Source organism: Equus przewalskii, chromosome 3 (assembly GCF_037783145.1).
Source record: "Equus przewalskii isolate Varuska chromosome 3, EquPr2, whole genome shotgun sequence".
Classification (NCBI taxonomy): Eukaryota; Metazoa; Chordata; class Mammalia; order Perissodactyla; family Equidae; genus Equus; species Equus przewalskii.
In genome coordinates, this window is record NC_091833.1 from 36,854,648 (window position 1) to 36,867,133 (window position 12,486).

Sequence of the window (12,486 nt, forward strand, 5' to 3'; positions counted from 1 at the left end):
GTAATATCCTATTTCTTCAGATGGTTGGTAATTACCCAGTTGTTCATATCACTGGTGTTCTTCAAAACTTACACATGGTTATAAATATTTGTATGTGTATTCAGTATTTATTTTTAAAAACTTTTAGATTATATCAAAACCGACATATGACAACTTATTGATAGAAGTTTTCCTGGTTTATTTCAGTTACCATCCTTGTTCTTCTGTGGGCTGTAGTGTGGTCAATTACTGGCAGTGAATGTCTTCCTGGAGGAAACCTATTTGGAATTATAATCCTGTTCTATTGTGCCATCTTTGGAGGGAAACTTTTGGGGCTCATTAAGTTACCTACGTTGCCTCCACTGCCTCCTCTTCTTGGTAAGTACCAAACACTTCCTGTGTCCTTCAGAGTAAATCATATTTTTAAAATAGTAGTTTGGGAAATAAAGGAATAAACTATTTCTGTATTTGCTGTGCTGGCCCTTAAAGCTGATTGTTAAATTGTGATGAGTTTTATGAGCCAGTTGGTAAACAGCAATTTGAAAATTAAATTATATATACTTACAATTAAATAACTTGCATTAAACACAAGAGCAATACTCAAAACCAATCACTTCTTAATTATTTTACTACATTTTCCTCTTATCTCTCCTCTTGAGATTATGGAAATACTATATCACCGTGTGTCACTGCCCATCTGTTCCCAGCTCCACGTTCAATGATGTCAGGTTGGTAGGTTAACATCAGCCCTGGTAGAAGTATCTGTAATACAGAAATCAGCAAATGCTGCAGACCAGGGCTTAATATGTTGTCAGTCACTCACATCATTGACAAATGAGTGAAGTTCCAACATGTATTACAAAACTATTCTTCCAGAGGCCATGAGAACTGTGCAGATATGACACGTAAAAATTAGTCTTAAAACTAGGTATTATATCTTTAATGTTTCTTTTAAAAATTCCATATTACAAAATTTCAGTGTACTACTTTCAGTATACCACAAAAGACATTTTGTGTCCATTTCTCACAGATTTATAAATCATTAAGTTTTATTTAAAAACCATGTACCTTTTACACATGCATATTTGCACACATCTCCTTTTTTTTATTTTAAAAGATTGGCCCTCAGCTAACATCTGTTGCCAATCTTCTTTTTTTTTTTATTTCTTCTTCTCCTCAAGGCCCCCCAGTACATAGTTGTATATTCCAGTTGTCGGTTCTTCCAGTTCCTCTATGTGGGACGCCACCTCAGCATGGCCTGATGAGCGGTGCTAGGTCAGTGCACAGGATGCGAACCAGTGAGACCCTGGGCTGCCAAAGCAGAGTGCATGAACTTAACCACTCAGCCACAGGACCAGACCCCCCCACACACACACACATTTCCTAAGTAAAAATTTTTTTCTATTAGTGAGGACCTCAGGATTGGTTAACATAGACCAAAATTATTTTCCTGTGAATTTGTGGTGAGCAATTGAAACTAAATGTAAAAAGAAGTAGAATTATTTACATCTTACTCTACACTGTTTCCCAATATATTTTTCAATTTAGGTAAAATTCAAGTTATTTCACTTAATTCATATTGTTTATCATGGGTGCTTTTTGTTAAAGTTTTTAATTGAATTATTATGACAATGGGTTGTTTCTAGGCCAGCCCGGTGGTGTAGTGGTTGAGTTCGGTGCACTCTGCTTCGGTGGCCCAGGTTCGTGGGTTCCGGTCTTGGCTGTGGACTACACCCTTGTCAGCTATGCTGTGGTGGCGTCCCACATACAAAATAGGGGAAGCTTGGCACAGATGTTAGCTCAGGGCAAATCTTCCTCACCAAAAACAAAAGGGGGGCTGTTTCTAAATATGCCTGTGTGCTATGATAAAGGGTTGGCAAACCATCTCTTCTTGTAAATAAGATCTTATTGGAACACACTCCTGCTCATTCATTTACATATTGTCTGTGGCTGCTTTTATACTACAATGGCAGGGCTGAGAGCTTATAACAGACACCATGTGGCCCACAAAGCCTGCAGTGTTTCTTGTATGGCCCTTTACAGAAAATGTTTACTAACCCCTGCATCAAAGTCAGAGCTTCTCACACTTTATTATCCAGAGAATGACCTTGGATCTTGTTAAAATGCAGACTCTAATTCAGTAGGTCTGGGGTGAGGCCTGAGATTCTGCCTTTCTAATAAGCTCAAAGACCACACTTTCCACAGAAAAATCATAAGTTTTCAAACCTGGCTGCACGTAGGAATCATCTGGGAAATTTTTTAAAAAGCTGATGCCTGGGACCCACCCCAGAGATTCTGAACTAATTGAATGGAGTAGCCCTGGGTATCAGAATTTTTAAAAGCTCCCCAGTGATTCTAATATGCAACCTAAGTTGAGGACTACTGTTCTAGACGCCATGAAAATGCCCTTTACACCTCATCCTTCTCTTTTCCACTCCATGCCTGTTATTGCAACAAGCAAAATACACATGTTGCAAAATGATAAATCCTTGGGCTTTGTGATTACATGAAATCTCCTGAGGTCACTGAAATCATTCTTAAAAGTCACGTACGTAATGTATCTTACCATCCCTTTCTATAGTGGTACGCTTGTGACAGAAGTTTACTGGCTCTTAGCGTATTAGGGCCAGTATCTAAAACTGAAACATTATCTGAATCCATAAAGAAGACTTGTTAAGACAGACATGTGTGATGATTGCCTATTCCATATTTTTAAAAATTCATTGAAATAATTGCCAGAGATGGAGGATGAAGGAGCATTTTTTATTCCAAAAATGAATGTGAAAACAACTTTCCTAGGACACTGTTTCCTTTGCTGATGGTCTGGGTTGCTGGAAATTTTTTTCAATAATGATTTGCTTCAAAATAACTTGAGAGTAGATGAAATAAGATTGGCCATGTATTGATAATTTTTGCATGTTTTAAAAAATTTCCGTAATAGAAATTAAGGAGGAAAGAAGAATACTCCTTATCAAAGAAGGTATTCTTTTCTCCACACCCAAGGGAAAGGCCCCCCCAGGGGCTCAGAGGCCAGAGGGGGCGCCTTCCTAATCACAGTCAGGTGGCCACATCAACCGAGGCCATCGGCAAACAGAACTGTCTCAGGGAAATTGTTTGTACATTCATCTCAGAAATGAAAAATGCTCCTTCATCCCCTCCAAAACTCCAAAAGAAACTCCTACATATTTGTGAGTTCTTATTAGACTATTATTCCTTTTGATTTCAGGTAGTTATATGCTATAATCAATTTAGGCCTGGTTTAGATTCACATTTTAAGTTTCAGTAAAGAACTGTTGACAAATTAATGAAATGTAAGGTTAGTGCAGCATTTTTGGCTGGTAATTCATTAATATCTATAAAAATGATATACACTGTACCCTGGAGCCTAACATTTCCACTGCTAAGAATTATCCTATGGATATACTTGCACAAACCTACAAATATGTAAGCTCTATGTGGACAAGGACCATGTTGGTGTAGCTCGCCTCTGCATTACCAGGGTAGAGTAAGGGTCTGGCATGCAGTTAATAAATACTGTGCTCATTTCAGCACTGTTTGTAATGAAAAATCTGGAAAGTTCCTTCAAGTCCCTTACTTAGTCCAAAAATTATGGTACTTCCACACAACGAGAAACTATTCCAACTATTAAAAAAAAACAAGGCAAATATATATGTGCATCATTGGGAATATGTCCACGATATATTGTTAAGTGGAAAAGAAACAGATTATACAATGGTATTTAAACGTGCTCTCATTTGTGTCCAGTGCAAAAGAGCACACGTACACACACACAGAGAAGCATGCTTTAATAGGTAGAGAAACTTTCTGGAAGGGCACAGAAAACTCTGGACAGTGGAAACCTTTGGGGAATGAAGCTGGAAAGTTGCACTTGGGGTAGGACATGTACTGGTCACTTTACATTGTCTGTCATGGTTTAATTTTATCATGAGCAAATATATTATTATTCTTTTAAAAACAGCTATTGTAGGCTGGTTCTTACTTTCAAAAATTCTAGAAAGATCATGACTGCAGAATTCATAACTTCTTCTAGATTAAATGGCAGCAATGAGAAATGCCTGGAAGAGATGCTTCCTTGCCTAATGGTGTCTGGAACAAGTCACAAAAAGCTATACTTGTAATTCATCTCTATTCTCATAGCTTACATATAAAACAACCCAAAGTTAGTAAATTTATTTAGTCCTTTGAAGTGTGGTCCATATAAGGATGTGGTAAGAAAAGAGTCCTGCTAGAGAAGAACGGAGTGTGGACGGCTTGCAGTCTCTGAGGAGAAATCCTTCCCCTATCTGGGCATGTGGTATCAGGGAGGGCAGGATTCTCTCACAAACTACCCAGCTTCCTCAGGCACACTCAACTACTTGCAGTTCCCAGAATGTGTCACACTTTCTCTTCATACCTTGGAAGAAACTGTTATTTCTCCCAGAAACTTCTCAACTTCTCCAGCCCCTTCTTCATTCCCCTTCCCCTTCTTTGGCCCCTGCTGACTCACCCTTCCTTGTCTCAGCTTGTATAAGGCCTCCTCATGCTTCCATAAAATTGAGGTTGCCCCCATAGACTGAAAGCTTGTTGAGGGATAGTACTGAGCCTTTGTTCATTGCAATATCTCTAATACCTACTATAGTGTCGAAAGTACCGAAGGCATTTGATAAATGTTGAATGGCTGAATGAAAGAAGAGTCACCAGCTGACATGACAGAACAATGTCTATTTCATGATAACTCACTTCTAAGCCTTTGCAAAGCAGGTTATATGTTTTTTATTAAATTATCTGGTTTGAAAATAGGTAAAATAGAGCCCATATAGGTATTGATATTTCAAGTAATCTGACATGGTAAATAATTTTAGAATCTTTCTGCTGTTTGCATACAAAGAGATGACTGAATTGGGCCTTGTATTAAAACATTTTATATTCAGAATTTGATCATACTTTCTACCCAAATACTACATCCTGTTTCTCCCTTTCAGGTTCAATTATTAATGAATTATTAATTATTCTAATCTTTCATTTTTATCTGCATATTAAAGCCTTTTCTTAGCTCCTGTAATTTTTTTTTTCATTAAAAGTTTGACATAATTTCATCTAAGGACTAAGCATAAAAGAAGTGGTTCCTGGGATTATAATCCTGGGATAGTCTCTTCTACATCTAAAGTACTGAAAATATTTTCTGTATTTGAAAACTAAAGATTTGTTTGATTTCTCCATCCCAGGCATGCTGCTTGCTGGGTTTCTCATCAGAAATATCCCTGTCGTCAATGATAATGTACAGATCAAGCACAAGTGGTCTTCCGCTTTGAGAAGCATAGCACTGTCTGTCATATTGGTTCGTGCTGGCCTTGGGCTTGATCCACAGGTATTGAAGTATAAATTTCTAATTATTGACTTGGAATTTTGTTCTTCCAATATTGCAAGTATTTAGAATGACTGAGCTTTAGGAAATGGATGTGGACACTTTGCACAGCATTCAGAACGACAGAATGAAATTTATTTCATACAGGACTGTCCCCAAAAGATGTTCCCATACTCTCTCTTGGAGAAAGGTGGAGTTACTGTCTATCTAGGGACAGCACCAAGAATAAAGGCTCCCCTTTTCTCTGACAGAGATACAGGCCGTAGTTATAAATAAGGGTTGTGAGAGAGAAGACATCATATTTTTGGTGTGGACAGCCCTATACGAGTGTTTAGGGCTAACTATGCTGGCTCAGAAAACTGCCTAGCATACAGAATGAGTCTCAAAGTGTGCTTTTTTCGTGTTTGCTTTTGAAAGCAGGAATGAATGTTCTTGAGGATTGCCTTTACATCAGGTTCATTTTGGGGCCACAAATTATACATATGGCCAACACCGAGACGGTTAGATCAGCTAGTGTGGAGGTTATGAGCACAGACTCTGAAAGCAGCCTGGCCGAGCTCAAACCAAGCTCCACCACTCACTAATTTCATGATCTTGGAGAACAGCTTTAACTTGTGCCTTTTTGGATGAGAAAATCTAAACAATGATGATAATATTATCCCCTGTGTCATAGGTTGCTATGAGGACTAATAAGCCAACTCTAAAACACTTAGAACACTGAAATGTTTGTTAAATAAAACTCACTACCTGGAAAATTCATGATGGATGATCCAGACAGTCTGAACACTGAAGAAAAAGCATTTAATGTCATTCTCTCTGTGTGTCTTTAGAGGGTTATTTCGTATGTCTATTTTTATATTTCAGGCCCTGAGGAAGCTGAAGGGTGTCTGTGTAAGATTAGCCATGGGTCCCTGTCTTGTGGAGGCATGCTCATCTGCTCTTCTTGCCCACTTCCTAATGGGTTTGCCGTGGCAATGGGGATTTATACTGGGGTAATGATTTTTCTTTGTCGTATGAAAATACACACGGACATTTAGGACTTTCTCTGACGCTATACAAGTGAATGCATAATATTTTCTTAAGGATATCAGAAAATACAATACAGATATTCCAGCATAATATTATGACTATTAATATACCAGCATATAAACATTATAACTTCAAAATATAGTGTATGTCTTTGTAGGTGCTAACTTTGACAGTTTTATAATAATTTAAACTATTGAGGAAGTAATAGACTTTTACTACGCCTGATTCCATGCCAGTGAGAGATGCCAGATCTCTCCTCAAAGTCCATACAAAGGATAACGAATGCTCAACAGTGATCCACACCTAGCACAGGCCTCCTCCTCCTTTCACCAGGCTCTTATGATTATCTGTTCTGCTGTATTTTCCTCCTGCTGTTAGTTCTTTCTTCTTCTTCTTCTTCTTCTTTTTTGGTGAGGAAGATTGGCCCTGAGCTAACATCTGTTCCCAAGCTTCCTCTTTTCTTTTTTTTTCTCCCCAAAGGCCCAGGATATAGTTGTATATCCTAGTTGTAAATCCTTCTAGTTCTTCTATGTGGGATGCCACCACAGCATGGCTTGATGAGCAGTATATAGGTCCACACCAGGATCTGAACCAGCAAACTCTGGGCCGCCGAAGCAGAGCACATGAAGTCAACCACTGTGCCACTGGGACAGCCCCCGGTTCCTACTTCTAAGATTTAAGAGCCATAAGAAGTAAATAAATATGAAAGTACTTGGTAAGAATTTGGTGTTGGGGCCAGCCCCACGGCTCATGTTGAGGTGGCATTGGCGTCCCATATAGCACAGCCTGAGGCACTCACAACTACAATCTACAACTATGTACTGGGGGGCTTTGGGGAGAAAAAAGAAAAGATTGGCAACAGATGTTAGCACAGGTGCCAATCTTTAAAAAAAATAATAATAATTTGGTGCTGATAAGTAGGCAAGAAGTAAGAACTACTTACTTCTCACGGTTAAGACTCTCGAGCTATACTGCCTAGATTCAAATCTCGGCTCTGACTTTCCAGTATGTGATCTTCGGCAAATTACCTAATCTCTTTGTGCCTCCATTTCCTCATTTGCAAAACAAAGATAATGATTGTAGCTACCTCATAGGGTGGTTGTGAGGATTAAATTAGTTAATATATGTGAAGTGCTTAAAATGGTGTTAGGTACATAGTGAGCTTCATAAATGCTTGCTGCTATCCTACTGCTGCCGTTATCAATGTCACTGTTACTGTCACTATGGCCTTCCTCTTCTAATCTGTTGTCTGATTTTTATATGCCAGGTCCTGATAGAAGGCCTCGCATCACTGGATTCCAATCCAAAAAGTCCGTGGCCGTGTTTTTCAAACCTCATGCCGTGGATGTTTTGTTTAGATAGAAGGCAGATTCCTGGGGCCTCACCCCATTAGGTCTTCCAGACCAGCCGTAAATACAGATTTCAGACAGGCTGCGTAGTCCCAACGCAAGTTGTCCATGGCCACACTCAGAAGAAGTGTTCTGTAGAACTTGTAGGTGTGCGTGTGTTTCTGTTTGGGACTTCACTGCCTTTGAAAGACTGTAATTGTCTAAAGTGTAACCTCTGAAAGAGTGGAGGTTATTATAATTTCACTAATAATAGTAATAATGAATAAGATGCTATCATAAATATTTAAAGTGCTGCCTGCTTAGTTTTGTCTTAGGTGCTGTGTCTCCAGCTGTGGTGGTACCTTCAATGCTCCTTTTGCAGGAAGGGGGCTATGGTGTTGAAAAAGGTGTCCCGACCTTACTCATGGCTGCTGGCAGCTTTGATGACATTCTGGCCATCACTGGCTTCAACACGTGCTTGGGCATGGCCTTTTCCACAGGTAAACTGATCAGTTCATGTGTGCTGTTCTCTTATGCTCTAGCGACATAGATATGATGTTGTGAGTGTGGCATATTTCCTTGATAATTGATTAAGGCAAATTAAAATAGAAAAAGCAACTCCAAGAGTGAGTGCTATACCTAAGGAGGAACCAGTGGCTTCTTGTCTTTACTGCCTTCACCCTCTAAATAGAAAATGCTCAAGTACTGTGGTAGGTGCGTGAGGGGGCTTCAAAAGAGCAAAGTCGAAAGAAGGAGAACAGCTTCTGCATGCAGCCACCCGGGAGGGTCAGCCTCCGAGACTGCGCACGGAGGGTGAGCAGGTGTTTCAGTGAGCACAAAGGACAAAGTAGTCCAAGTGGGAGGGACAGTTTCTGTTCTCTCGTCTTTAACATTTTAGGGGAAATAATTATTTTAATGTGTATCTTATTAATACTTAATAACTGTCTGATATAGACATATTTTGTTTTAAGTAGTAATAAAACAGGAACTAAAGGCATTTTTTCCCTACTGTTATTCAACACCTTTATTATCCTTTGGGACAGCACACATTTAAGTTCACTTTTTAATCTGTTTTCAAGACTGGAAGATAAGATTTGCAATTTCATATTATTGACAAAATGTAATTGTGGGCTAAGTTTAGCTTCAGATTATTTAGTGGGAACACACCTTCGAAAGTCTTGTGTTCTCAGTCTCTCTGCCCCATGGTTATCCTCCCATTTTATGACTATAGTTGACGTATGCCAATTACCTAGTACTTCACCTCTTCCCACACCCTGAAGTTGCCTTACATCTAGTCCCCACCGTGTATCACTGGTGAATTAATCTTCTCAAAGCATTGTTTTTATAGTCTTACTTTCTTGTTCAAGCACCAGTGAGGATTCTCTATTACCAATTAGGTCGAATCTACACCCTTATCTCTATTTTAACTCTACTGTACCTGTCCAATCATACATTCTCCCTGCTTCCTGGTATACACCTTTAAAACAATAGTTCTCAGCCTCAGCTGCACACTATAATTACCTGGGAACTTTTTAAAAATACTCATATGTGGGCCCTACCTTAGGCCACTTAAATCATAATCTTTGGGAATGGAAACCACAGCTTTAGAGCAACAGAGTTTGCGTTAAAATCACACAGGAGCAGGGTAGGGAGGGCCGTGGGGAGCGGCTGCTGGGGTTTTCATAATCTGAGGGGTGGGGGTGGGGGTGGGGCTAGCCTGAAGAACCTTCCTACTTGACAATACTCTGTACCCTCTGCCCTGCCCTACTAAATGCAGTCCTTAGACCATCTGGATAGGAGCTACCTGGAGCCTCTTTAAAATGTGGATCCCAGGCCCGGCCAGACTTACTGCATCAGAATTTTCAGAGGTGGGGCCCAAGAAGTCTTTTTTTCTTTTAAACAATCTTACTATACGGGCAACTGAAAGTGGTTAGTTACTTTCTACACATTTATAGTAAATTATTTACTGTAATATCTTGCGACGTATACTATTATCACAGATAAATGTTTTTGACAGTCACACTATTACCTAATAGAGAGCTGTCCTAGCTAAATAAAACTACTACAGAGGTAATCATTTTTTTAAATACAAGAGATAATTGAAACTGTAGGGGAGGAAAAACCGTTTCCCACATTAGGTTCGTTGACTGGGGCCCTGTAATCAGACTGACAAGAGACAGACTAACAAGAGAAAAACAGTTTATTAACGTGTGCATTGTGCTTACACAAGACCTCAAAGATGAGTAAGTCAAAGGAGCGGTCAGAATTTGGGCTTGTTCAGGATTTTAGCAAAGAACAATAATTATGTGGAGAAGCACAAGATAAAGGAGCTTTGAGCTTCTAGAGGCAGCAAATTGTGGGAAAAGAAACATATGGGGACCTAACGGTAGATAAGGGCTTGTTTTAGCAAAGTTTGTGATGTGAATTCCTCTGGTGCTGTCTTGGGGCTGATAAGGGCCCATAAGTGTCCCAAGTTGTCTCAGTGATTAACTTCTGTCCTTCCTGGTAAAAAGGAGAGGGGACACCTTTATGAATTTATGTCCTGCTTTTGGGCAAATAGTGAGAGGGCAGAGAGCTTTTCTTATATCTGCTTCTTCTCAATTGCCTTCAACTCAGAATAATCCTTATGCCCCAGTGGCATATTTGGGGTGACATATTGTGTACTCTAAACCACAATAACAAAAACCCACAATAACTAGTTAGTACATTTTTTCTTAGAATAGTGTGTGAAGAAGGGCTTTATGTGTTGAACAACTTTTTTTGTTTTTTTAAGGAAGATTAGCCCTGAGCTAACATCTGCTGCCAATCCCCTTTTTTGCTGAGGAAGGCTGGCCCTGAGCTAACATCCTTGCCCATCTTCCTCTACTTTATATGTGGGACGCCTACCACAGCATGGCTTGCCAAGTGGTGCCATGTCTGCACCCGGGATCCAAACTGCCAAACCCTGGCCGCCAAAGCGGAATGTGTGAACTTAACCATTGCACCACTGGGCCGGCCCCTTTGAGCAACTTTAATATAATTTTCTGCACAATGTGTTCACAAAGTTTTTTTAATTAACGTTTCCTAAGTTCTGTATGATATGGGGGAAAATATTGGTTCTACTTACCTCTCTATTATTTCAAAGAAGCTGAGTAAGAAATAAAGATTCTTCTAAGAGCAATTTCAAAAATAATTTGTTTTCAGTTTGCTTTTAGAATAAACATTCAAGAAGGAATGAGTCCTTTACACTCATCATAGTAAGAAAAGATTCTTGATTTTAATTCTCAAATTAAGTTCCTGTATTCTATACATATCAAACCTACTAAAATCAGTGTACATTTGTTATTTTAAAATCAGGCTCGTAGGGCCAGCCCTGTGGGGTAATGGTTTAAGTTCGTGTGCTCTGCCTCAGTGGCCCAGGATTCGCGGGTTCAGATCCCAGGCACGGACCTAGCGCTGCTCTTCAAGCCATGCTGTGGCGGTGTCCCACATAAAATAGAGGAAGACTGGCACAGATGTTAGCTCGGCGACAATCTTCCTCAAGCAAAAAGAGGAAGATTGGCAACGGATGTTAGGTCAGGGCCAACCTTCCTCACACACAAAAAAATCAGGCTATTAAATGGCTGTTTGAAAACTAGATCAGTCTACTCACCCAGCCTATGCATATCATACCAATTAGCTCTGAATCATGAAATTTATCTTTCATATTTTCTTAGGCCCTTTAGGTAAAGTTTTTTGAAGTAAATGTACAAAAAAGTGCACAAATCATAGTTTATGCCTATTTTGAAGTTTATCTCTAATAATGCATACCTTTCTTATAAGATAGGCCCATTTTATTAGACATTTTAAGTCACATATATTTAAGACTGTGGAGAGCAGGAAATATCTGTAAACTTTTCCTTCTGTGTAAGCAGATGCTTTGTGTGATGATTGAAGTAAAGTCTTTGTATTTATGGATTTAGAGTTCTGACTGAAGATTTTTTTTATGTGTGTTTAAGGTTCCACGGTTTTTAATGTCCTCAGAGGCATTTTGGAGGTAGTAATTGGTGTGGCAGCTGGGGCTCTTCTTGGATTTTTTATTCAGTACTTCCCAAGCAGCGACCAGGTAAAGGAAACCATCTGTGGGAAAGTCGTGCTCTAAAATGTCACGGGAAAACATTCTGGAACACTCCCTCAGAGCCATGTGAAGGACGTGATTTAGCAAATGACCCCCATTTTAAAACTGCTTGCTGCTCTGTCAGTGCTGTCTGTGAGGCTTAGGAAGACAGCTAAACCTTGAAGATGTTAATGCAGTCCTGGGATTTTCTTCTCCTATTTATATTCTGTACACTTCAGCTTGCACTGTAAAATAACATGAATTCCAAACTAATAGGATATGCAAGTCTTATTTTTATTTTCATTTTTTTGAGGAAAGATTAGCCCTGAGCTAACATCTGCTGCCAATCCTCCTCTTTTTGCTGAGGAAGACTGGCCCTGAGCTAACATCCGTACCCATCTTCCTCTACTTTATATGTGGGACGCCTGCCACAGCATGGCTGGACAAGCAGTGCATAGGTTGCACCTGGGATCCGAACTGGCCAACCATGGGCTGCCGAAGTGGAACGTGCGAGCTTAACCACTGCGCCACCCAGCCAGCCCCGCAAGTCTTATTTTTTTAATTAATTTATTTTTTATTTTTATTATTATTCATAATACTTAACTAAATCAAGATATCAAACGGTTCTTTGGGCCCACGGTTTTAGTGTCAAAATACCTTAGATTCTAATACTATCAAATAGATAGACCTTAACATTTCATTAAAATATA

The 12,486-nt window shown here is 39.5% G+C and overlaps 1 protein-coding gene across 20 annotated transcripts in view; it reads left to right on the forward strand.

Moving 5' to 3' along the window:
• The window catches only part of SLC9B2 (solute carrier family 9 member B2), a 60,135-nt gene that overhangs the window by 26,003 nt on the left and 21,646 nt on the right, over positions 1-12,486 (forward strand). For all 20 annotated transcript variants that reach the window (XR_548057.2, XR_011538594.1, XR_011538590.1 and 17 more), the window contains 5 exons: positions 187-357; positions 5,205-5,347; positions 6,209-6,336; positions 8,026-8,201; positions 11,679-11,785. Coding sequence is in view for 14 of the 20 variants with exons in the window: in XM_008540129.2 (XP_008538351.1) it covers positions 187-357; positions 5,205-5,347; positions 6,209-6,336; positions 8,026-8,201; positions 11,679-11,785 (725 nt within the window). In the remaining 6 variants the exon portion in view is untranslated. The remainder of the gene's footprint in view (positions 1-186; positions 358-5,204; positions 5,348-6,208; positions 6,337-8,025; positions 8,202-11,678; positions 11,786-12,486) is intronic.